Here is a 26,601-nt window from a genome sequence, read left to right as displayed (position 1 = left end):
AAGGATTTAGTGTCTCCAGGCGGCTGAAGGAAGGCGGTTGAGGCAGGTTCCAGGGGATCTGGAAGTGGCAGCAGAAACAACTGATTCCAAAACAAGGCCAGAAGTGGAGTTTTGATGAAGCATTTGGTCGGTAAACACAGATTTGGCACCATGGAACCGAACTATGTTTTTCAAACAGTTGAAAACACATTGCGCTTCCTTTCTCCACCCCCCACCCCTCACCCCCTGCCACCTCTTGCCCCGGTCCTCTACTCCCCAAGCCGACCATGCATCATGCCGATGGTTTCATCAGATCATTATCATTTGTAACTTCACTACATTTGTATTTGATTAGTTTTTATATTTAGATTTGTTAAGAAATTAGTAATGCCCATTTTCTGTGGTATGAGTGTTTATTGTGGGCTTTTCCTGTTTTATTTGGATTTTGTTTTTTGCCCCCTTCATAATGTTAGCAGTGTGGGACACTCCTGAATTATCAACATAAGTTTATTACTCTTAGCCTATCCATGCCATATTGTAAACATGAAAGGGAGATAATTGCATATTATTTAACTCTTCTTTTATGTGGTTCCAGAGTATTCAGAAAAAGTTTGCCTTCAATTACAGAGATCAATGGCATTTTTACTGGCCAAGTGACATTTGAAATATCATTTGATTTATTCTTTTCTGTTTTCCCTACCAGGTTTTTATAGTTGATCCTGTTCATGAGACCACAGCAGAGCTGATTAATATAGCTGAATTGTTCCTCAGTAATCATATACCATTAAGGTAACAGTGGTATTGATTTTTTTTTATTATCTCTAGTTTAAGTGAAGTTTTATTATTCCTATTTGTAAATCTCGTACTTCTTGAATTGTAGGATAATTAACTGTAGGGATTAGTAATGGCAACTAGCTCAGCATGACTTCTGAATTTTTTTGCAGTTAATAATTATTTTTTTAAGTTTGATTTCATTATTATTGTTAACTTTAATGAAAATTTACAGAGACTTTGGATTTCCATTCATTCACTGTTGCACTTTTCTCCCTGTCCGTTCCCCCCCACCCCGCCCCAATTCACTCTTCTCTTTGAAAAGTAAAAGAAAAATTCTTTCATTGTTATACAATCGCTCCCCTCCACGTCCACTCCACTATGCAGCCTTCGTTCTGGACTCCTGTCATAACAATAAAACCTAATCACATATCTCTTTTATACAGTTTTACTGAATGGAAAGAGGCATACAATTATTGACCATGGGTTGTATTATACTGTACATACTATAGGGCGCTCTGGTAGCCTAGTGGTAAGGAGTTGCTCTGTCAACTTAAAGGTATGTGGTTCGAATCTTCCAGTTAGTTACTCTGTGAGAGAAAGATGGGCAGTCTCTTTCCCTGGGATTTATTTCCTATTAAAACCCACTGGAGGGCCAGCTGTAGCTCTGTTCCACCTAAACTACTCAGCAACAACAGCTGTGCTTTCAGTTTGTTTCATGTTTTCATTTTTAACTCTTTAAAGGGTTTTCTTTGCTACAAATTAGCCTAAAGCAACAGTTTGACTTCTTAATTGATGAAGTATTTACTCATTGTCATTGAGTTGATTTCTTCTATAGTGATCCTCCATTAAGTGCCCAGAAGTGTTAATGTTTATGAGAAGATACTGCCTGTGTCCCTCTCATGGAGCCTTTGGTGGATTTGAGCCACCACAACACGTAACATATTGCAGAGTTTAGCTAACAAATATTATTGTGAGATTCATCAATGACCTCTTGTCAGTAGTATATAGTACAATATATCCTTTTTTAAAATTGTTTTCATTACAATATATCCTTTTAGAAAATTATTTTACATATTTCAAAACAGTTTAGATATTTACTGAAGTGCCAGGTTATATGCACTTGTAATCAGAGAAGGAAAGTTTGTAGATAATGAAAAGACTTTTTATGAGACACTACTAAGGAGTCATAAGACAGATAATTTTTAATTTTATTCTGTTGAAGCTGATTTGATTATGCATTAAGATAAGAGACAGGTCTGTGAGAGTCCATAATGGCTAATGAGGAGGTTTAGGAGTGGCACAAAGGAAAAGTCTCAAGTTTCCATTTCAGAAACAGACAACCTTGGAGGAACTTTGTAGAATTTGGAAACTTAGGATGAAGAATTTATTTATAGGAGTCAGATTCTAGGAAAAGTTTCACTTTTTAAAATTTTAGAGAGTATTTTTCCCCCTAAGAAAAACATTTTGATAGTTCCTTAATGGAGCTTGTTGATGATTTGTGACATAGTGGAATTTTAGAACAAAGTAAACTTTTTTCTTTTTTTTTATTTTTTATTTATATTTACTTATACTTCTTCAGGGCAAAATGATATAAACAATTTGGTCTGTATATGTCTATATTTTCTTCTTGAGTTATTTAAGAGGTATATTAATTTTAATGTAAGACATGTACACATATAAAGGCACTCCCTAAGCATCATTTTTGTCAAATGGGAGAGTGAGGAGACTTTAGACCTACCTCTAGAGAAGAAGATCATGTTTGGTGTAGTGAAGACCTATGAAAACGAGGATCACCCTTAATAAGATGATTAGCACATAACTGCAGTAATATATAATTATGAAAATGGCATGGGATTGGTAACATTTCATTTTCTTTTAATTAAGATTGCCATTGTCATAGATGACCTGATGGAATGAGAATTTGTGTATATGTGTAGGTGCATATCTCTTAACAGCTTCATAAAAATATAATACTTTATTTTCAAAATTATATACTTTTTGTTAAGCACTTGATCCAAGTAAGTCATTGGATGGACATCCGTGTCAATTGACACAACACACTCCCTCAGAAAATGACTACATTAATGTGAAACACTTTACTTATATCATTATATGTTGTTGTTATATGCCATCGAGTCACTTGCGACTCATAGCGACCTTATGTATAAGAGCCCTAAACCCTGCTTTATCCTGTGCCAACCTCACTGTCTCTGACACACCTACTATCATTACCCTCATCACTGAATCGATTCATCTCATCTCTCTTGAGCTGTCCCTCCACGCTCCCAAATATGATGTCTTCTCCAAGGACTGTTACTCCTTGCATCATGCCTGAAGAATGTCAGGTAAACCTTCAGAATCCTTGCCTCCAAGGAGCAGCCCGGATTCACCCTCACCAGAACAAACCCAGCAGTCCATGGTATGTTTAACTCTCTTCTCCAGCACCACAGCTCAAAGTCATCAATTCTCTTTCTACCATCCCTAGTCACTGTTAGCTCTCCAACACGTAGCACGCAATTGCAAAGACTATGGCCTGGATCAGGTGTACCTTAGAGTCCAGCCTGACATTGTTGCTCTTCAGTACTTTGGAGGGGTCCCTGATAGCTGACTTTCCCAATGCAATTCATCTCTTGATTTCCTGGCTGCTGGTATTAAGAGTGTTGATTATGGAGCCAGGCAAACTAAAACTGTTAACAATCTCAATCTCTTCACCATCCATAATGATGCAGCCAATTGGCCCCATGGTGAAAATCTTTGCTTTCTTGATGCTGAGCTTCAATCCATATTGAAGACTACAGTCCTTGACCTTCTGCAGCAAGTGCTTCAGGTCTTCCTCAGTTTCAGCAAGCAGGGTTGTGTTGTCTGCATAACGCAGGTTGTTGATGAATCTTCCACAATAATGATTAAAGGGTCAATAGAACAAAAAATGCTTTGGGCAGAATATTGATTGAGTGATCCTGCAAGTATTTACAAATTGCCGCACACTTTTAAATTAACGACTGTGCTTAGAAACACATTTTTCCCCCAATGTATTACTGTCATTTGTGACAATGTGTTAAAAGAAGATGGAAAGAGTATACAAAGTCACTGTATCTAAAGGAATTGGCAGACACAGAAGAATTTCATGAAACAACATATGAGCAAGAGGCTACGGTGATGAAGAAGTTTAGAATGCTTTGAAAGAATTGGCTAAGAATAAGGCCCGAGGCATTGATGGTGTACTGATTGACATAACAGATGCTGCCCTAGACATGCTCACCAAGTTGTGCCAAGAAATTTGGAGAACAAGCACTTGGCCAACTGATAGGAAGAGAACTGTATTTGTTCCCATTCCAAAGAAAGGTGATCCCACAGAGTGTGGAAATTATCCAACAATATCATTAATATCACATGCGAGCAAGATTTTCCTAAAGATTATCCAAAAAATGACTGGAACAACACATCAGCAGAGAACTACCAGAAGTGCAGGCTGGCTTTAGAAGGGGTCGTTGGTACTAGGGATATTGTAGCCAATATTAGATGGATCTTGGCTGAAAGCAAGGAGTGCCAGAAGAATGTCTGTCTTTGTTTCATTGATTACGTAAAGGCATTTTACTGTGTGGATCATAACAAACTGTGGCTAACTCTGAGAAGAATGGGAATCTCATAACCATGCGAAACCTCTGCTTGGATCAGGAGGTAGTCGTCAGATCAGAGCAGGGAAACACTGCATAGTTGAAAATTGGGGTATATGTCAGGGCTGCATCCTGTCTCCATATCTTTTCAATCTTTATGCAGAACAGGTTATCTGGGAGTCTGGGTTCCCAAGTTAAGAGAAATGTGGCATCAGGATTGGAGGAAGAATCATCAACAATCTGCATTATGCAGTGACACAACCCTGCTTGCTGAAACTGAGGAGGACCTGAACCACTTGCTGTGGAAGTTCAGGGACTGCAGTCTTCAGTATGGTTTGAGTGTCAATATCAAGAAAACAAAGATTCTCACCACTGGGCTGATTGACAGCAAATTAAGGGATGGTGAAGCGATTGAGATTGTTCACAGTTTGGGTTTGCTTGGCTCCACAGTCAACACTCTTGGCACTAGCAGGCAGGAAATTGAAAGATGTATTGCGATGGGAAAGTCTTCTATTAGAGACCTCTCTAAAGTACTGAAGTGCAGTGATGTCAGTCTGAAGACTAAGATGTACCTGATACATGCCATAATCTTTGCAATCACTTGCTATGGATCAGAGAGCTGGACAATGACTAAGGATGATAGAAGGAGAATTGATGCCTTTGAGCTGTGATTTTGGAGATTAGTATTGAGGGTACCATGGACTGCTAGGAAAACGAACAGGTTTGTCCTGGAGAGGGTGAAACCAAGCTGTTCCTTGCAGGCAAGGATTCTGAAGCCTCATCTGATATACTTTGGGCATGTTGCAAGGAGAGACCAGTCCTTAGAGAGGGATATCATGCTTGGGAGGGTGGAAGTACAGTTCAGGAGAGGAAGACCCTCCATGAGATGGATGGATTGAGTGACTGGGGTAATGGCTATAGGTGTGTAATGGGGATGGTGAGATTGGCCCAGGATAGGGCAGGGTATAGGGCTGTTTTACAGAGGGTCACTATGAGTCGCAGGCGACTCGACAGCACATAGCAACAACAGAACAAAAAAGGACTAAGCAGAATATCTGTGCACTTAATCATAGATAGACTAGAAAATTAAATAAAAATAACAGATTTGAAGAAAGCTCCACATTAGTAGTTAATGTACTGTGTAGTCAGAACCAGCTCATAGCTGACCCTTCAGTAGGTTTTCAGTGGCAGTTAATTGCATGGGAGAAAACTTCTCCCTGTGGGGCAGCTGATGCCCTGCCTGCAGTGCACATTCTTACCACTAAGCCACCAGTGCACCCTTTGTTAATCGTGGTGGTGTTTGTTTGTTAACAGTGCATCTCAACCCTACCTTAACCTACACCATCCTCACCATCCTTGATATACTCAAATCAATTGCTAGTTAACTGTGTCAGTACATCTTGTTGAGGCTCTTCCACATTTTTGTTGACTCTCCCCCTTCCCAAGCTTGTTATCTTTTTTTAAGGACTAGCCCTTCCTGACAACATGCCCAAAGTACGTAGAGGACAGAACAGGACAAAAAAAGAAATTTAACAAAGATGCAGAAGAACTTAAAACAATTAGTTTACAATTTGTCCACTTGACCTAACTGGTTTATAGTTTAGTCCATTAAGTTTTAATAGTTTATTCATAAGTATAGGATTTTCCCCCCTAAAAGATACCAGTAAATATTTTCCTGATTTCTATTTTTTATTAATTTTTCACCTGTTAGAATAGGATTTCAAAGTAGCCCCCTTTCCTGTTTATTTTTATAGACTCCAAATTCTCATTTCCCCTACAATGTTATATAATAATTTTTTAGAAACAGTACAACCCCTCCACCTAAAACTATAATAAATTCTTCATATTGGTGAAAGAATGTATTTATGATGGCCTTGTAGCTTAATTTAACAGTACACATGAGATCTTGATATTTATCTTATAAGTGATGTGTGTGTTAAATGTGCAAGAATCAGATAAACTTTGCTTTCTATAAAGGGTAATTTTTCTCTAGTAGTTACAATGTTTAGGTGACTATGTGAATGCCATTCCTTTTGACAGGATACAATCTTTGGAATAAGTTTTTTGCTCTTTTTTTCTCCTCCCCAGAATTGGCTTAATCTTTGTGGTTAATGACTCTGAAGATGTTGATGGGATTCAGGATGCTGGAGTGGCTGTTCTTAGAGCATATAATTATGTTTCCCAGGACTTGGATGATTATCATGCATTCCAAACTCTGACACATGTATGTTCTCATTTAAAATGGCAAATGAGTTTTTAATTCTTATTTACTCTTAAAAACCAGTCTGTGCTTAGAGGAGCATTTTTATGGTTACCTCACTGATTGCTATGATTTTGACTAAGATTTCTCAGAATACCTACTATGGCTTTTTAAATATCTTCTAAGATTTTTGGTGATTTATGATTACCAATTGATAGTTTGATCAGCGCGTTCATATGAAGCCAGAAGATTTTTACTGAGATCTTCGGTTTTCCATTTAAGACTCTAGTTTGTATATCTAAGTTTATGCATCACATTCAAAAGAGGACTTTTCTTGATTTTCTGTTTGTTTTCTATTTTAAACATACTGTATGTTATGAGTAACAGTTCTTTTGTTTATTGGTCAGTAGTAAGTATTTAAAAAGTCATCTTTAACACTGTTGATTTTACCCTTAAATCTGTTTATTAAATATACAGATCTTCCCTGCACTTATGAAGTTCTCACTTAGAGACAATACCTGCTGGCTTTGGTGCTGCCATGGCTGGTAAAGCCAAACAGGATCAAACCTGAATTTTCACAATTTGGGTGATTTGATAATCAAAATGCAAGAAATGATAGGTTGAATTCCTAAAAGTGGAAACTTGGAAGAAGCATGTACAGTGAGTTCTTTCAGGAGTTTGATTTGTGTGTTTGGGGAATTTTCAGGATTTTGATTAGTGATACATTCACGTGCAAAGAGGTACTTTTTACTTTATTCTTTTTTTATTTATTTTTAAATTTCTTCATTGTTGAGCCTTTTCTTCCCACCCCTCCCTCTCCCGAACCCACTTTGTTGCAGATTGTTTTGATACCTGTAATGCATATCATATATTCCTTTCCATTCTTCCCCCTCATATATTCTAATGCAGTGTTCCTATCTACCCACTCTTTCCCCATTCCCTTTCTAAAGACCCCATGTCAGTCCTATTTTATAACAGTGGTGTTGTGCAGTATTTATCCTTTTGTGATGGAGATATTTCCCTTAGAATAATGTCTTCAAGGCTCCCCCATGTTGTGTAATGTTTTACTATTTCATTGTTTTTCAGTGCTGTGTAATATACCATAGTTTTTATATTCATTCGTTTATTTATGGGCACTAGGGTTGCTTCCATTTCTTTGGTGTTGTGAATAATGCTGCAATAAACATAGATGTCCCTTTTTGCTATTGACCTCTGTTTTTTGAACTCTGGTTTCCTAGTAAGGAAGTTATACTGGTTATTAGGAAGTTATTCCTGGTAAGGAGTTATACTGGTAACACAAAGGTCCATGGTTTGATTCAGTCAGCAGGTCTGTAGGAGAAGGATGGGTCTTCTTCTCCAATGTGATTTCCTGTCTCTGAAAACCTCCTGGAGGGGGAAGCTGTGTGTTAGTTCAGATTCTGTAGTAGGTAACAGTAACAACAGCAGCAGCAGCAACATTCCTGAGCAGGGACATTACTATCTAGCCTTGATTTAATGTCATGTAAATTTCTTTTCATTTTGAAATTATTAACCCAACACCTACTGGAAACAAATTTTTCTGCATGAAATATATATGTTTGACCTGCACTTGCTGCACTTATATTGAAAAAGTTGTAATCCTATTCTTACACCAAATTATGACTTATCAAGCACTATATATACTAGTTTGACTGATGTACAAATGTGATTGGGGGTTTTTTATGTACAAATTAATTTTTTTAAAATTTTTAAATTTTTATTATTTTGTGTGTGTATGTGTGTGTGTACCGTCAAATCAGATTTGATTGGTACAAGAGGAGATAGTTCCTCCTTCCCTAGCAAAGCATCTGATGGATTTGAACCGCACACCTCTGGGATTGCAGTGTAGCTTCTTGCCACTAGGCCACCAGAGCTCGCATACAAATTCTTAAATACACAATTATGAATGGATCTTGTTTCTATCCTGGTAATTATCTTGAGTTTATTGTTTGGGTATCCAATTAAGGGCATTTTTGTTAATGAAAATGTGCCTTGGTTTATTAATTTAATGCTTAATAGAATCTTGCCATGTTCTAGATTTAGTTATAACTGTGCCACTTATAAGGAATTATAATTCTTCACTCCTGTCCTTAAAGACTCGTGGGAGAATCTCATACAGTTGATTTATGGAGTATGGGAATAAGTATTAACAATGGAAAGTACAGACAGCTGTATCAGTACAAGGACCTCCCTCTCTTTGGAGATGTTCGTAGCTGTTTCTCTAAAGCATTAAATTGTTCTTGTGGTATCTAGGAGTAAAAATGGGCATCAACAATTGACTCAATGATGTTAGTAGGACTATTGAAAATAGAAGTGTAGGAGCCTATTTTGGGGGGGCATGGAATGCCAGACAACTTTGAGTACAAAGTTACAGAGAGCAGGGCTCATATTTGTGTGAAAAGAATTTCTTCAGATGGCGTGTTTGAAGGATTAAAGAGATGAATGGTCAAGAAAGGGGAAGGAATTTTAGTTCATGAGTGGTAGAGATGATTCTCACTCAGAAATGTGGCAAAGGTGATTAGCAACAGTGCTGTGGGTAGAGGTTTGGAAGAACTTGTCAAGGATGGTTTTTGAAATGTGTTTTTAAAGAAGTGTTTTTCCCCTCTCAGAGATGTGTCTGTTTTCTTGAAGAAGGAGAGAAACCCTTGACAAGTTTTTATCTTTCAGCCTAATCTAGAATATGAATGTTATTTTAGAAAGTATTTTTTAATTGTCATTTTAACAAAGGCTTATGGAAAAGTTAGTTTTTGATTCATTCATTGTTGCACATTTTCCTTCCTACCTCTCCCCTCCCCAGTTCACTAATTTCTTCCTCACGTGCCCCAATCCCTCCTCCTTCTACTTTGTTATACATCTCCTGTTTTGGACTGTTGTCATATAATTAATGGGTAATCATATATTCCTTTTACACAGTTTTTTCCTTCATCTGTTCAAATGCAATGCTCACTATTTATCCTCTCTTTTTTTCAGTTTCCTCTCAACCCCCATGTCAGTCATGTTTTATCAAAATGGTCTTATGCAGTATTTGTCCTTTTATGACTGAGATATTTCACTCAGCATAATGTCCTCCAAGGTCACCCATGTTGTATAATACTGAGTTCCTTGTTCTTCATACAAAGTTAGTATTGAAGTATTTAAATTTAACCTGTAATCTGGCTCCCCGTTTCTTTCTCTAATTCTCCTACAGATAGCTTATATTTTTTTAAATATTGTATTCTTCTGTATGTGTAATTGCATATGCAGATGTTTTGTTATTGTTTTTTAGATAGGGATTATGCCAAATGTATTTTGCAACTTCATAAACATCCCTAAACATATATGTATGTTTTTATTTCAAGGATTTCTAGTAAGTACTCTGATGTTTCTTTAATGCATATTCACATTTTTTATATAATGTGACTATCAATTGAGTTATTTTAAGAAATTTTTATTTTTCTAGTGTGAGAAGTAATCTCAAGGAGATATATGAAAATAGGAAATTATTAACTTGTCCTGCTTGACCTTTTAAGGAAAATAACTATTTTCCTCTATACTCAGAATTATTTTATAATAAAAAAATACTAAATTTGTTTTTAAAACTAAATTTTTTTTAAAAATGGACTATTTTTAATGCAGGGGCCTTTCTTTGCCAGAAACCCAATTCTAAGCAAAAAATTAAACCTAAACCAAAACAACAAACCATGCCTACTGAAATTTAGTACAAACCCCCTAAAATATAAAAGAAGTCTGCAAAGGGTAGTTTCATATAGTGTCTCTTATTTGTTTGTTATTTTTAAATTAATTTTAATAAAAGTTTACAGAGACTTTGGATTTCCATCCATTCATTGTTACACTTTTCTCCCTGCCCAAACTCTCCCACCCAGTTCGCTCTTCTCTTTGAAAAGCAAAAGAAAAATTCTTTCCTTGTTATACAATTCCTCCCCTCAAGTCCACTCCACTATGCTGCTCTTGTTCTGGACTCCTGTCATGACAATAATACCTAATTTTATTTATGTTTTTAAGTTAAAAAAAAAACAACTGGTGACATATTTATATGTTTTTATGCAAAAATAAATGGCAGTAGATTTAAAAACTCTTATATACTTCTGTGTGAAAAATCCTGTATAATATTTTCCTTAAATATGCATTATTTTACTTGTGGGTTAAAACTAAATGAATCTGAAATGTACAAGCCCTGAATTTGCTACAGAGTCAGAAGTCAGTTTTAAAATTGTTTTTAGTTTTGGAAATTCTGTAGAAATATGAACTCTTACCATGGTTGGAAATGAGAAAGAGGGGAGAGCAGATAGAGCCAGCATGTGTGTATGTATATTTCAGAATCTTCTTTAAAATGTAAAAGCTGTACATTTCTAGGAAGCTCTGAATTTCTTTTATTTCCTTTTTTTCTTGGAAGCATTTTGCAGTGAGCTTCTTTTATATATAGCAAACAATTTGAAAGAATAAAAAAAATGTGAATTTTATTTAAAAAAAAAACTCCAATATAGCGCTGGTACAGTACACTAAAAGACTTTAATAAATAGAATAGAATAAGGCCTCCATTTTAAATGTTATTCATATATACCTTGTGGATGAGAGTCATATACTTTGACACACTTTTTTAGAGGAAGACTGAATTACTGGGGGGGGGGACGACTGCAATTCTTTAGCTGAATTTTATTTTTCAGATATATAATAAGGTGAAGACTGGAGAAAAGGTTAAAGTTGAGCATGTGGTCAGTGTCCTGGAGAAGAAATATCCCTATGTAGAAGTGAATAGTATATTGGGAATGGATTCGGCTTATGATCAGAATCGAAAGGTAAAACTGTCCTTTGCTTTTTCTCCATCTCTCATTCTTTTTCTTTTTTTAATTTAGTTTGTTTCTTTTTCATTTCAATGAACATCTACAGAGATTTTGGAATTCCATTCATTCATTGTTGCACCCTTATCCCCCATTCTTTAAGTTGTTGGTGTGGTGATAGTTAAAGTATTTTAAGAGCTTGGATAAACCAACTTACTCGTCAATGTTTGAAAATAATAGCTTTGTATTTTAGTTGACCCAGTGGACAGAAAGCGATGCTACCAAGCCAAAGGTGGGTGACTTTTAATCCACAGCCCTCGGGCCTTTCTTTCATTGTTTTTGTTCAGACATTCCTCTAGGTCCTATAGCCCTGGTGTACAAGTTGCCATACCAGCGGTCACTTGTGGTTGCTGTGAGGCTAAACACTGTGACACTGATGTGTCAAATGCATTAATGGTTGGTTACTCAATGCAGACAGAGAGTGGGGTGGAGCTCCCAGATTAAAACAAGCTTGGAAGGAGGAATGGCATCCATTTTCATAATAGCTTGCCTCCAGAAACCCTGTGAACCTGGAGAGAGGATGAAAGGCACCCAAGTGTCGAGGACTCTGCTTCATAGGGTCGCTATGAGTCACCTGCGACTCGACAGCACTTAACAACAACAACATTTTAGTTTTGTTAAACTAAAATTGATTTTTAGGTGGTATATTCACTCTTAAATTGAAGGACAAGTCTTTTTTACAACATAATGTACTTTTAGAGATAAAATCTTTTAAAATATAGAGCAAATATATGATGCGTTGTTTAGTGTCTCTCAGTTTGCTCAATCCTTTTTTTCCTCCCCTACTGTTTTTTGTATTGCATTTTTTAAAATATTTTTTAAATTTTATTCTGATTTATTTACAGTGTTTGAATACATTGTTTTTCAGAATAGATCTTTCCCATTACCTTCAACCCAAAATCTCTTTTTCCCCTTGGTAAGCATAGAAATATATTAATGGATGTAATAAACAAAATAGCAGGGTATATATACTGCTAGAGAAATATCTTGGAATTTCTTATTTAAAGATAATAATATATTTTGTAAAACATTAACTATAGTAATAGTAAAAGGACTTTATTAATTGCAGACAAGCACAATGGTTTAATAGTTTTTTTTGAAGTTTATGGTAAAAAAGGGAAACAACTTTTTAATTTTTAATCTAAAACATCTAAGAATGTGTTTGTCATTTTTTAAATTTTTTATTTTAGTAAAGGACTTTAGAGCCTTTGTGGATGTGATGTCTAGCTTCTTCATAAGTCATACTTAAAATAATTCTTCATAGTTTCTTCATAAATCCTACTTAAAATTTGTAAGTAAAAATTTTTATAATTACACTTAAATTTAGACTGTCTTGATTTTTATAATTTTTCCAAGTTTTACTCACATCTACTTCAATAAAAATTGTTTAGAGCATTTCATCTTGTTTTTCAAATCATTTAACTTTATTAGGAAGTGTAACTTTTTGAATTTATTTTGCTATTTTACATGATGTCAAATTATTTAACTTTACTTACCAAAACAGTTGCTTTGGAAACAGACAAAACCTTTTTGCTAAACATGTAGCACCTGTTGTGAACACAGTATGTGTTGTAATACTAAGGAGTAGCACTCTAGATAGTTGGTTAAGTGGAGACTAGTAAAGACAGGTACTACTCTAAATTCATCTAGGTTTTGAAATAACTAAAATTTCTGAAATCCTTTGGAGTAAATATTATCTGACATATTATATAAACTACATAAACCTTTTTATTGTAAACACGTTTAATAATACATGGTAGCTTCTATGTGGCAAACTTGACCATTAGAAAAATTAACATGATGGAAGATATGGTGACTACCGTTGAGGAATCCATGCCGAAGGGACAGACAAGTGAGGGCAATAAGGGTTGAGGTGTTCTTTTTTAATTCATTGTTGCACATATTCTCCCTACCCCAAACCCCCGTTCTTTAATTTTATTATTTATTTATTCATTCATTCATTCATACTGTTGTTCATTTTTAGACAATTATTGTTTTGAATTGTTTCATTCACATTTTGTTTGGTACAATAATTTCTTGTGTGGTGTGTTTTTTATAATGAATTACTGTTGATCTGTTACTTTTGTATCTCTGTCTCCTCAAGTCTCCATTGCACTGTACCTATTCCTTTACTCCCATGCTTGAGGGCAGTAAGGTTTTTATCATGAGGTTGAGTTGTTTGCACCTCCTACTGGTAGGAACAGAGGAGTGAGACACATCTGCTAGTTTGGGCACAAATAATTTTTTAAAGATTTTCTGAGGATAGTGACACCTGTCTACCCATAAAATTAAAGTTACAGAGGAGACAGATGTGAAATTCTAAACATATAAACATTAATGTTTGTTGTATGACTTAGTGTATATGTTTCTTGTAAAATGTATTGCGATGGGAAAGTCTGCAGTGAGATACCTCTCTATAAAGTGAAGTGCAACTGTGTCAGGCTGGAGACTAAGGTGCTCCTGATACATGACATGGTCTTTGGAATCACTTGCTATGCATCAGAGAGCGAGACAATGACTAGGGATGATAGAAGGCGAATTGATGGCTTTGAGCTGTGTTGTTGGAGAAGAGTAATGAATATACCATGTACTGCTAGGAAAACGAACAGGTTTTTCCCCGAGAGGGTGAAGCTGGGCTGCTCCTTGGAGCCAAGGATTCTGATTCTTCATCTGACATACTTTGGGTATGTTGCAAGGAGGGACCAGTCCTTGGAGAGGGACGTCATGCTTGGGAGGGTGGAGGGACAGTACAGGAGAAGAAGACCCTCGATGAGATGGAGTAATTCAGTGACTGGGGTAATAACGGAGGCAGGTGTGTCAGAGATGGTGAGATTATCACAAGATAGGGTAGAGTTTAGGACTCTTGTACATAGGGTCTGTGAGTCACAGGCGACTGGACAGCACATAACAAAAACAACAAGCATATGCGTTAGTGCAAAGTGAAGTATATACTGTCTATATATCAGTATTTCTGATAAAGTAAGTTCATACCAAGAGCTACTTATTATGAGAAGATGATATCTTCCTGCCTTCTACCCCTTTTTTGTGTTGGATTCTGAACTTCTGTGCTAAATTCGTTGTGCATATGTAGTAAGATTTCTGGAGTTGAAGCTGTTAAAATATCTCAGTTCAATGTAAGAGTGATTCCATTATTGACATTTTCTTTTCAGTCACTTGTTACGTTTTTGAAAATAAAATACTTTTGGTGTGGGTGTCCATTGCTTTTCTTAATTTTTGAACAGAAAAAATAATTAAAACTGCAACAGAGAGCTACTTTGGCATTATCGGTAATTTGAGATGGAATTTTCTCATATTCCATGTATAGAAAATTCTTATTCTAGTTTATTAAAGGAAAAAGTTCAGTTAGGGCTTTCTATTTGTGGAGGTTGGGTGAATCATGTATTTGCTTTAAAAACATCATCTAAACAGAACAAGTTGGGAAAAGATACCTTTATATGTTAAGATCTTTGTAAAAGAATTGAAGTGTAATAAACCTAGGTCCTTAGTGATTTTCCTGGCTGACATTTTCCTTACCTATGCTGGTTAACGGATCTTCCCTGCATAAACAGGTTGTATCGGTTATATAATTTAGGTCACATTTTTTTTGCCGCTTGAACAGAGGTTTTCTAACATAAAAGATGTTGACAGGATTGCCAAATGTCCTAAAAACTGTGGATTAATAGATATTTAAGATTCCAGAAGCTTTCCTCCAACAAAAAGAAGTTCAGAAGAACGAATTATTTAAATGGTTTCTTAGCAAAGTGAGTATTTTTTTACAGAGGGCGTTGAACTTGTGAATGTCTGTACTTTCTGTTATAAAGCTGCAGTTACATTAACTCTTAAGCATAATATTTGAAATAATTACTTATAAAACTAGGCAATCCCATTAAAGTTTAAACTAAAGAAAAAAGAATTCTGATAGTTGTTTACTTAAAATCTAATGCTACATAGGACAAGGTCTGCTTTGTCCTTAATAATCTCAATAATTACGAATTATTTATCCTGTTGTTATTGAATGGTTCATTCATATAGGATTTTACATATAACATTTGTTATTTAATTAATAATTTAACATTTTTTAGTTATAAGTTGATAGAAAATTCTCAAATAATTTTGAAATTTTTTTTTATTATTATTAATTTTAATGAAAGTTTACAGAGACTTTGGATTTCCATTCATTTATTATTGAACTTTTCTTCCTGCCCAGCCTCCCTTCCAGTTTGCTCTTCCCTTTGAAAAGTAAAAGAAAAATTCTTTCGTTGTTATACAGTTGCTCCTCCCATGTCCACTCCACTATGCTGCCTTCGTTCTGGACTCCTGTCATGACAATACCTAATATTTATCTCTTTAAAACAGTTCTCTCCCTCTCTGTTTCAATGCAGTATACATAATTTTTCCCATCTTTCTCAGTCTCCCCCTAACCATTATGTCAGTCCTGTTTTACAACAGTGGCACTATGCAGTATTTGTCCTTTTGTGACTGAGATATTTCACTCAACATAATGTCCTCTATGGTCACCCATTTTGTATAATATTTCATGAGTTCCTTGTTTTTCAATGCAGGGTAATACTGCATTGTGTGAATATACCACAGCTTCTCTATCCATTCATTTGTTGATGGGCATTTGGGTTGTTTCCAACTCTTTGCTATTGTGAACAAAGCTGTAATAGACATGGATGTGCATATATCTGCTTGAGTGGCGGTTATGGTTTCTTTGGGATATTTTCCAGTAGTGGAATTGCTGTGTCACAGGGTATTTCTATTTGCAACTTTTTGCGAAAGCTCTATACTGCCATCCATTTAAACTCTCACCGCCAGTGAATAAGGGTTCCAGTTTCTCCACAACCTCACCAGCATTGGTTGTTTGCTGTTCTGTTAAATTTTGCTATTCTTACTGGGGTAAGATGATGTCTCATGATTGTTTTTTGTTTCCTATTTTCAAATGTTTGAGCTTTTCAAGCTATTAAAATGCAAGTTAAAAGTTGGATAGAGCATTATATTTCGCTGCTCTTAACTTGCACTCGGTTTCCCAGTTTCTTCTTTGGGGATTTTTTTATCATTTGTAATTAAAAGTGGCAGCATCAGGATGGATGGTGAAGAGATTGAGATTGTTAACAACTTTAGCCTGCTTGGTTCCACGGTCAGCACTTTTGGCATTAGTAGCCAGGAAATAAAAAACGTATTGCCATGGGAAAGGCTGCTATTAGGGACCTCTCCAGGGTACTGAAGAGCACTGGTGTCACTCTGGAGACTAAGGTGCCTCTGATACAGGCTATGGTCTTTGCCATCACTTGTTATGCATCAGAGAGTTGGACAATGACTAGGGAGGATAGTAGAATTGATGCCTTTGAGCTGTGGTGCTGGAGAAGAGTATTCAATGTACCATGGACTGCCAAGAAAACAAACAGATTCATCCTAGAAAGGGTTAAACCAGGCTGCTCCTTGGAGGCAAGGATTCTGGGGCTTCATCTGACATACTTTGGACATGTTGTAAGGAGGGACAAGTCCTTGGAGAGGGATGTCATGCTTGTGAGGGTGGAGGGACGATGCAAGAGGGAAAGACCCTCTATGAGGTGCATTGATTCAGTGACTGGGGTTATCGGGAATGGTGTGTCAGAGGCAGTACAATTGGCACAGCATAGAGCATGGTTTAGGACTGTTGTACATAGTGTCGCTATGAGCCACAAATGACTTGACGGCACATAACAACAACAATTAAAAGGGTGTTTATGTTAACTTGGTGAGTAGGGGATATTTTTCAAAGATCACATTCTATTAAAACTGCGTTTTTAGGGAGCTCTGGTGGCCTAGTGGCAAGAAGCTGCACTGCAATCCCAGAGATGCACATTTCGAATCCACCAGATGCTCTGCTGGAGAAGGAGGGACAATCTCCTCCTGTACCAGTCAGTTCTGATTTGACGGTACACACACAAAATATAATAAAATTTAACAAAAACAAAACAAAACAAAAAACCTGCGTTTTTATAGTGTACTGTGGACTAGTTGAGGACAAATGATCTGGCCTTGGACAGTGTGTCTGCCAGTCCAACAGAGGACTGGATTTGGAGTGTGCAGTAAATTCTAATTCTCTCCTGATTGAAGATGTGCCACTGAGTGGGGCACTCAGTGCAGAGTTTCTGTTGGCCTCAGGAGCCTAGCTAGGCTAATCTGCCCAACGAGAGGTGGTGTTTTGCCAGCCAGGATAGGAATCCCTCTTTTTTTAGAGGAGGTGCTCTACTTATCCCACTGCTGACTGCAGGCACTGTTGGCATGATTTTGAAGGAACTGTGTTCACAGTTCTGTTTTTTACTCTCCTAACCGATGTTTTGGCTTATCTTTGCCAGTTTTTTAGCTTTTACAGATATTACTGCTGCTCCCCCACCCCCCACCCCGGGTTTCCTGGTTCTCCACCACTTGGATGGTTCCAAGATGTCTGCACTATTTACTGTTCTGTATTCTGTTACTCTCCTCATTCAGTGTTCTGTTTAGTCTCTTCCTTTAGTTAATGTTTGAAATACTACTTTGGCTTTTCTTTTTAACTAGAAGTTGAATGAATGTCTCTACTTGTTATCCTGGGTTTTTGGTGTCTTGAGTGCAGAGGTGCTGAATTGGTGGGGGCAGGAGTGCTAATGTGTGGCCTGTATGTTATGGCTTCTCAAACATTTTTTGCACACAGGTATTTCCTGCTTACGATTGCTCTTATGAGAACAGCACTTGCCTGTTGGTTGATTATACTATGATGGCTTATGTGGCACTGGAAGCTATGCCATCAGGATTTCAAATACCAACAGGTTCGCCTCTGGTGAACACATTTCAGTGCAACTTCCAGACTAGAAGTAGGATTGGCCATCCATTTCTGAAATAACAGTCACAGAAGGACCTTGTTAGATCCAGTGCTTGAAGTAAATTCCCTCAGATTGGAAGAGATTAAAAAATGAGAAGAAATAGATGCAAATATCCACCAGTAATTGAAACATGGAGTATGCGAAGTATGAATATAGGAATATAGAAATCGGATTTTCTGTTTTAATTTAGCAAAGCACATAAATAAGGTTTATTAAGGTAATATTGTGAAGGCATGGTTGGTGAAACATAGATAGATACACATTATCTAAATGTGTTAAAGAGAAAAGAAAAATGTGAGAAACATCTCTGAGTGTCAGAGTGGACCCAAATGTTCTGTCATATGGCCAGCAGAAGGAGGGGTTAAAGCTCAGGGGCTTTTCATCTCATGAGATGGGTCACATGAGGACCTGTGGTATTGCATGGGGTTTGGGTCCCCTGCATTTCTAGTAGTATGCACATTTCTTTACCTTGACACATCTGTTTATGTCCTCTGAGAAACCTTGCATTTAGTTCTGTTCTGTGGGAGTGGGAGAGAAAGACAGAAAAATGAAATGGAATACCTGAAGATTGTCATGTTACGCATTAGTGAACTGAGATGGACTGGTGATGTTCACGTAGAGTCAAGCATGATCTTGACAAATTGAAGGAAAATGGGTTTGTATTCATAGTCAAAATAATATTTTAAAATCTACTGTGAAGTACAGTACTGTTTGTGGTAGGATACGGTACTTACATATACTGTGAAGAACTGAAATATATGCACCGATCACTAAAGCCAACAATGAAGAAGTTCAGGACTTCTACCAACTTTTACACTGTGAAACTGACTGAATATAAAATCAAGATTCATTGATAGTTTTTGGTGAATAGAATGCAAAGTTAGTAAGAAGATAGAAGGACTGATAGTTGGAAAAATACAGACTTCCTAACAGAATTGAGACTGGAGGTCAGGTGATAGAAGAAGAATGTCTATTTGTCTATTTTATTGACTATGCAAAGACTTTGGACTGTATAGATCATAATATATTATAGCTAACATTGAGAAGAATGGGAATCCCAAAACACTTAATTGTGTTTGTGAGAAACTTATACCTAGATCAACAAGCTGTTGTCCAATAAGAGCAGGGGAACACTGCATGGTTTAAAATCAGAAAAAGTGTGCATCAAGATTGTATCCTTACTTTATACCTATTCAATCTGTGTTGCTAAGCAAGCTGGACATTATGAGGGGGAATGTGGCATCAGGATTGGAGGAAGACTCATCAACCGTCTGTGTTATGCAAATGACACAATTGTCCTTGATGTAAAATGAGGATATGCTCCTGGTCAGCAGGCACCATATGCAAGCTACATGTCTGGTAGTGACAGTGGCTCACCTCCCAGCACCATGAATGGCTTCAGCAGTGAGAAATGCACCATGCCCTTCACCCTTGAGTACTAAGTCTTCCTCAAAAATTAAAAAGGACAGTATATATCTCCATTTCATTATATTCCAATTTATGCAAATAAAGATGCATTCTGCATGGTAGTTGAAGTACCAGGTTGGTCTAGTACAAAAATGGTGATTGCTGTCAGGGACCCTTTTAAAACCAATTAAGCAAGGTGTGAAAATAGGAAAACTCCATTATGTTGTAAATTTATTGTCTTTTAATGGATACATCTGGAATTATGGTGCCATCCCTCAGACTTGGGACGGCCCAGGACACAGTGACCATTGGCTGATGTGGTGATAGTGATCCAATTGATACGTGTGAGGTTGGATGCAAGGTGTGTGTAAATAATAAGTGTGAAAGTTCTGGGCATACTGGCTATGATGGATGAAGAAGAAATCAACTGGTAAGTCATTACCATTAATGTGGTAACACAACCAATTATAATGATATTGAAGCCTGGGTACCTGCTTTCAAAACAGAATTTAAAGATAAGGATTTTGTAACTAATACTAAAGATACCCAGGACCATTAGAAAGCATTGATGGCTAAAAAACTGATGGGAAATGAATCAGTTGCATGAGAGCCCCTTCATGTTTGACCTTGGTTCTGCAAAAGCCACCGTTGATGCTATACCACCACCGTGTGAATCTGCCTTTACAATACCAACAGATACATACAAGAAAGAGGAAAAATGAATGCAGTTTCTTTGGAATACAAGCTGATACTGCTGCATTCTTTTAATCTGGAAAAATTAGATGCAAAAGTGTCAGCTTTTTTAAGCTTTCCATTTATAAAACTAATATCTAAAGTGAATTCTGTGAAACATGCTTTACATTCAGAATTTTGTCTGTCAAAAACCATTTTTCGGGGAGCTCTGGTGGCCTAGTGGCAAGGAGCTGCAACTACAATCCCAGAGGTGCACGGTTCGAACCCACCAGATGCTCTGCCGGGGAAGGAGGGACAATCTCCTCCTGTACCAGTCAGATCTGATTTGACGGTACACGCACACAAAAATAATAATAAAGAAAACCACCATTTTTCAGGGAGCTCTGGTGGCCTAGTGGCAAGACACTGCACTGCAATCCCAGAGGTATGCGGTTCAAATCCACCAGATGCTCTGCTGGAGAAGGAGGGGGCAATTTCCTCCTGTACCAGTCAGATCTGATTTGATGGTACACGTAAAAATAATACAATAAAAAATAAATTTAAAAAAAAACAAAAACATTTTTCATGTCTTGGTAAAGACCACCAGGTACATACTTATATATATCAAAACGGCTATAATTTGGAAAATTTGGGTGTCATTTGTGAGTACACATGTAAAATAGGACATATTATATATATGTGTGTAATGTGCATTAGAAAATAAAATTATTTTGCTGAAAATGAAATGAGGATATGAAACACTTGCAAGAATATATATAAAACAAAAAAAACCCAAAAAGATTTTCACCACAGGACCAACATCCAGCATCATGATAAATGGAGAAAAGATTGTAACTGTCAATTATTTCATCTTGCTTGGATCAACAATTAACACTTAGTACCAGAAGTCAGGAGATCATGCTGTCAGGGACCTCTCTAAAGTATTGAGGAGCAGTAATGTCTGTTTAAGGACTTAGGTGAACCTGATCCAGGCCATGGAAATCTCAGTCACCTGCTACGCATCAAAGAGCTGTAGTGAATAAGGATGACAGGAAGAGGATTAATACCTTTGAGTTGTGATGTTGGAAACAGGACTGAATATCCCATGGACAGCCAAAAGAACAAACATATTTCTTGGAGAAAGTGCAGCCTGGGTGCTCCCTGGAGACAGAGATGACAAATCTTCACCTCTCATATTTTGGACATGTATTTAGGTGAGGCTGTTCCTTGGAAAGGAACATTATACTCAGAAAGATGGAGTGTTGGCAAAGGAGAGAGAGGCATCCTATTAGATGAATTCACACAGTGACTTCCGCTATATGTCAGAGATACTGATATTACAGAATAGGCCAGGGTTTAGGTCTGTGGTTAATAGGGTTGCTATGAGTCATACTCAGTTTGATAACCTAACAACAATATCTTTTTTAGAAAAACATAAACAGTGACTATACATATGGACTTCACTTGAGATTGAGTAGGAGCCTACTCACTATGACATCAGAATCAGGGGAAGACTTATCAACAGCCTCCATTAAGCAGAAAACACAACCTTGCTTGCTGAAAATGAGGAGGACTTAAAATACTTGCTGCAGAGGATCAAAGAGTACAGCTTTTAATATGGATTATATCTCAACATCAAGAAGACAAAACATCTTACCTCTGGATTAATAACTACATCATAATGAGGGGAGATATGATTTAAATTGCCAGTGATTTAACCGTTACCGCAGATGACAGCAATTTGTGTTTCTAAGCACAGTTGTCAATTTAAATAAAAGTGTGTGGCAATATGTTTAATAGTATTTGGATTCACAATCAGCACCAAGTAGTCAGGAGACCAGGACATATATTACACCTGGAAGTTTGCTGTCAGGGATCTCTCCAAAGTGCTAAAAGGCAACAATGTTTGTTTGAGGATTAAGGTACACTTACTTGATGATCCAAGATACATCTGATGATGGTCTTTTCAATTACTTGTTGTGTATCAGAGAGTTGCCCAGTAAATAACGATGATAGAGGAAGAATCAATGCCTTTTAGTTGTATTGCTGAAGAAGAGCATTAAATATCTCATGGATGTGTATAACAAAAATCTGGAAGAAGTTAGGGGAGGGGAAAGAAAATGTGCAACAATGAATTAAAAAAAGTAATAATAAAAAGTAAATAAAAATAGCCCATAGACTGCCAAGAGAATAGACTTGGAGTCAGTGTAGCCAGGATGCACCTTAGAGAAGGGAAGGATGGAGAAACTTCATCTCACATACTTTGGATATGTTGTCTTAGAGTGTAGCCAGGATGCTCTTAAAGGGAAGGGTAGTGATACTTAGTCTCATGTACTCTGGCCCTGTTGTCTGGAGACGTTGGTCTTTGAGGAAAGACATGCTTGGAGAAGTGAAGAGTCAGAGAAAGAGAGGACGACCCTGTCAACAAGATAAATTGACATAGTAGGTTTTTGAGCCCATCAGAGATGGTAGGGATTACGCAGGGTAGTACAAGTTTCAGATCTCTTGTTCATAGGGTATGAGTCTTAGTTGACTTGAGGACACCAAAGTACAACAATCTTCAATCAACTTGACACCCCTAGTCAAGAAATTAAAAGACTCACTGCATTGGGAAAATACACTGTGCAACGTGCTAAAGAGAAAAAGGACCTCTCCAATATGCTGAAGAGCAAAGACATTAACATAATACTATAAGGTGTGCCTAATCCAAGCCATGGTTCTTTGGATTACTTACTGTACATTTGAAAATTGGACAGTGACTAAGGATGACAGGAGAAGAATTGATGCTTTTCTGTTGTGATGTTTGAGAGAAGAGTACTGAATATTCCATGTGTTGCCAAAAGAGTAAAAAGTTATCAGAGATGATGAGGATGGCACATCATAGGGTAGAGTTCAGATCTGTTGTTCATAGGGTGACTGTGAGTTGACTCTACAGCACGTAGCAACCACAACAAATTTAATCTTGAACTTTCTTAAGTGCCGTCGAGTCGTAGGCGACTCATAGTGACCCTATGAACAAAAGACCTGAACATTTGTATAACTTTCATCTTTTCTCCAGGTTCACAGGGTTTCTGGAGGCAAGCTATTTTGGAAGTGGCTGCCACTCCTGCTTCAAAGCTTGTTTTAATTGGGGAGTTCCACCAAACACTGTCCACCATGGGTGACCATTATCACATTTTACACATCAGTGTCAAAGTGTTCAGCATCATTGCAACCTCTGAGAAGCAAGTGGACAGACCAGGGCTATACGATCTAGAATTTAATCTTGAACTTTCTTCTTAGGAACAATAATATTTTGTTAGCCCTGATGGGATAAAGCATGCTGCCAACATAGAGGCATGCAGTTCAAATTCACCATCTTCTCTGTGGAAGAAAGATTGCCAATCTCATGTGATTTATACTCTGAAAACTCCCTGGAGAGGCAGCTATGAATTGGTTCCAATTCGATAGCAGATAAAAATAACAGTAGCTATCCTAGGGAATTCTGGTGATCTCTTAGCTGTGGAGTTGTACTACCAACACAAGGGCAGGCAGTTAGAATCCACCAGCTGTCCTGTAGGAGAAATATGGAAAGGCTCTTCCTGTGTGATTTATAGCTTCAGAAAACCTGCTGAAGGGTCAGCTATGATTGGTTCTAGCTTGACAATACAACAATCTAACCATTCTAGGGAGCACTAGTAGACTAGTTGGTAAGGAATTATGCTGTCAAACCAGAAATAGGTGGTTTGAATCCGTCAGCTCCTTGGAAGAAAGATAGGTAGTCTCTTCCTGTGTGACTTGTAGTCTCTGAAAAGCACCATAAATTGGTTCCAACTGGTCAACAGTATAACCATTGTAAGGAGCCCTAGTATAGTCAGGGAGTTACATGTGGAGCCACTAATCAATGGTTAGCCCTCCAGTCTGCCCGACTAAACCTACTGCTTCTGGAGTTGATTTTGATTCATAGAGACCTTCTGTCTTTCTGATGCTGGGTATCTCCAGGGGAGCAGTCTATTTCCAGTAAAGAGCAGACCTGTGTGGAGTGGTAGATCTTTCGGTTAACAGCCCACTCTGCCATCACCTGTGAAGGAAGTGCTCCTCTCTGCCCTGTAGGACTAAGTGACAGCACCAAAAACAACATAGGTGTGTTGCCAGATATCGTAAACCTGTGACACATATGGCTGTTTAATGTTGATGTAGTTATACTAGACAGTTCTCAGATGCTTACTAATCAAATGAGATCAGTAACTAGTTAACTGGATAGTTATATGCCTTTGAGTCACTTGAGACTCATAATGACCCTACATACAACAGCTCTGAACCCTGCTCTATCCTGAGCCAACCTTGTCATCCCTGACACACCTACCCCCATTGTCTCAGTCTCATCCAGAGTTTTCCTCTGTTGCGCTGTCTCTCGCAAGCATGATGTCCCTTTTCAAGCTCTGTTCCCTCATTGCAGCATGCCCAAAATATGTCAGAAGAAGCAGTTAGAATATTTGCCTCATTTCACACAGTCTGTAGTACTGACTATGCCAGGAGCCACACTGGGTCAATGCTAGCTTGTAAGAGACCCTGTGTTAAGCTTCCCAGAAAGAAACTAATCTTTTTTTCTCCCACAGACCAGGGTGGATTCCAACAGCTGTGGTTGACTAGCACCATACCTCCAGAGTTCGTTTAATTTTTAATTTAGTATATATATATATATATATCTTTTTGATAGTCGCACTGCCCCAGGTCACACACTTTCCAATTTGCAAAGTTTACTGTTAATAATAAAATCTTCATAATCTCAAATTTACCCAAAAGAAATTAACTTAATTTTTTAGACATTGTATATTTTTCCAGTTAACTTTTTATTGTGATTTGAGTTAAGGTTTAAAGATTAAAAAGGTGGTTTTTGATTAAACAGTTCTTTTTTTTTTTTTATTCAACAATTCTTACGCATTGTTTCGTGCCTCTGATTCCAGCCTCTGCTCTGTAATAGCACTTCATTGCTGTGTTTCCTGTTTCTCTTCACCCTTCTTTCTGATCTCTTTTTGCTTTTGACCTTTCTCCCTCATCAGATGGTGCCATTTTGATCTTGGATCCTTAATTGTTTATAAGAGTGTGTTTCTTCCAAGTGTTCTTGACCACTTTGTAGTACTCTTTGTTCTTTCACTGAAAGATTAGAGGACTGATTTTAGTTTCTGGCTTGAAGGGTGATGCTGTAGTCTCCAGAGGTTCTGCCAGTGTTTGTCAGGTCATTTTGATGATTTTAAGTTTTAATCTGTATTTTTCTCCCACTCAGTCAAGGACCTTTGATTGTGAACCATTTAGAGTGATCAAGAATGGCAGTTGTGTTCTCATGATTGTGAAAGCTGAAGCTCATGGGTTCCATTAGTGTTTTGAATAATATTGTTTGCTTTAGAAAGGAAGATTAATAGTTGCACTTCTTTAGCTCATTAAGATGCTATTCAGGACCTAGAACACTGACATTAGAGAATGTTTTTGTGGGGACTGTAGTATGGCCATTGACCTTAATGACCACCCTCTGTGATTATGACTATATTTCTTGATAGTCATACTAATTTTTTTTTTATTTATTAGAACAGACAATTAAAAAAATGCTTCATTTACCTCTAGAAGGATAGAAATATGTTGTGATCCTTGTGTCTTTCAGGGAGCAAGAATTTACTATGAACAGACTGGTGTTGGGCCTCTGCCCGTTGTTCTATTCAACGGGATGCCCTTTGAGAAGGAGCAGCTTGACCCTGAGGAGTTGGAAACTATTACAATGCACAAAATCTTGGAGACCACATCCTTCTTCCAGAGAGCAGTATATTTGGTGAGTGAGATCTCAAAAATGGTTTCAGTAACTGGATATGGTGATTTCTGTAGACTCTGTAGTACGTCTCACAGTTCCTTAAAAAGCATTCTTTTCCATACACCACTAGTGATTGCTTTGTAGACTCTTGAAGCCATGCCATATTAAAAATATTTATGAACTTTCCTGTATATTTTGTTTGAAACACCTAATTGTATGGACAGAAAGTGATGCTACCAAGCCAAAGGTGGGTGGCTTTTAATCCGCGGCCCTCGGGCCCGTCTTTCATTGTTTTTGTTCAAACACACTCATAGGTCATATAGCCCTGGTGTGTCCACTTGTCATACAGCGGTAACTTGTGGTTGCTGTGAGGCTGAACACTGTGACACTGATGTGTCAAATGCGTTAATGGTTGGTTACCCAGTAGGTACAGTGTGGGGTGGAGCTCCCCAATTAAAACAAGCTTGAGGGG

At 37.3% G+C, this 26,601-nt stretch overlaps 1 protein-coding gene and 1 pseudogene across 1 annotated transcript in view; both read left to right on the top strand.

Annotated features, from left to right (window-relative positions):
- LOC102853329 (UDP-glucose:glycoprotein glucosyltransferase 1-like) overlaps window positions 1–26,601 on the top strand; it is a gene marked incomplete at its 3' end in the record, with an annotated part of 247,403 nt that overhangs the window by 192,440 nt on the left and 28,362 nt on the right. The window contains exons 14-17 of the mRNA XM_006903121.1: window positions 683–768; window positions 6,456–6,591; window positions 11,250–11,381; window positions 25,986–26,150. Coding sequence (XP_006903183.1) covers window positions 683–768; window positions 6,456–6,591; window positions 11,250–11,381; window positions 25,986–26,150 — 519 coding nt within the window. The remainder of the gene's footprint in view (window positions 1–682; window positions 769–6,455; window positions 6,592–11,249; window positions 11,382–25,985; window positions 26,151–26,601) is intronic.
- LOC102852506 lies at window positions 19,657–20,205 on the top strand (annotated as a pseudogene).

Source organism: Elephantulus edwardii, unplaced genomic scaffold (assembly GCF_000299155.1).
Source record: "Elephantulus edwardii isolate Elephantulus edwardi_28Jun2011 unplaced genomic scaffold, EleEdw1.0 scaffold00512, whole genome shotgun sequence".
NCBI classification, from domain to species: domain Eukaryota; kingdom Metazoa; phylum Chordata; class Mammalia; order Macroscelidea; family Macroscelididae; genus Elephantulus; species Elephantulus edwardii.
The sequence above is the reverse complement of the archived record's forward strand: the minus strand, read 5'-3'. Positions and strand labels throughout refer to the sequence as shown.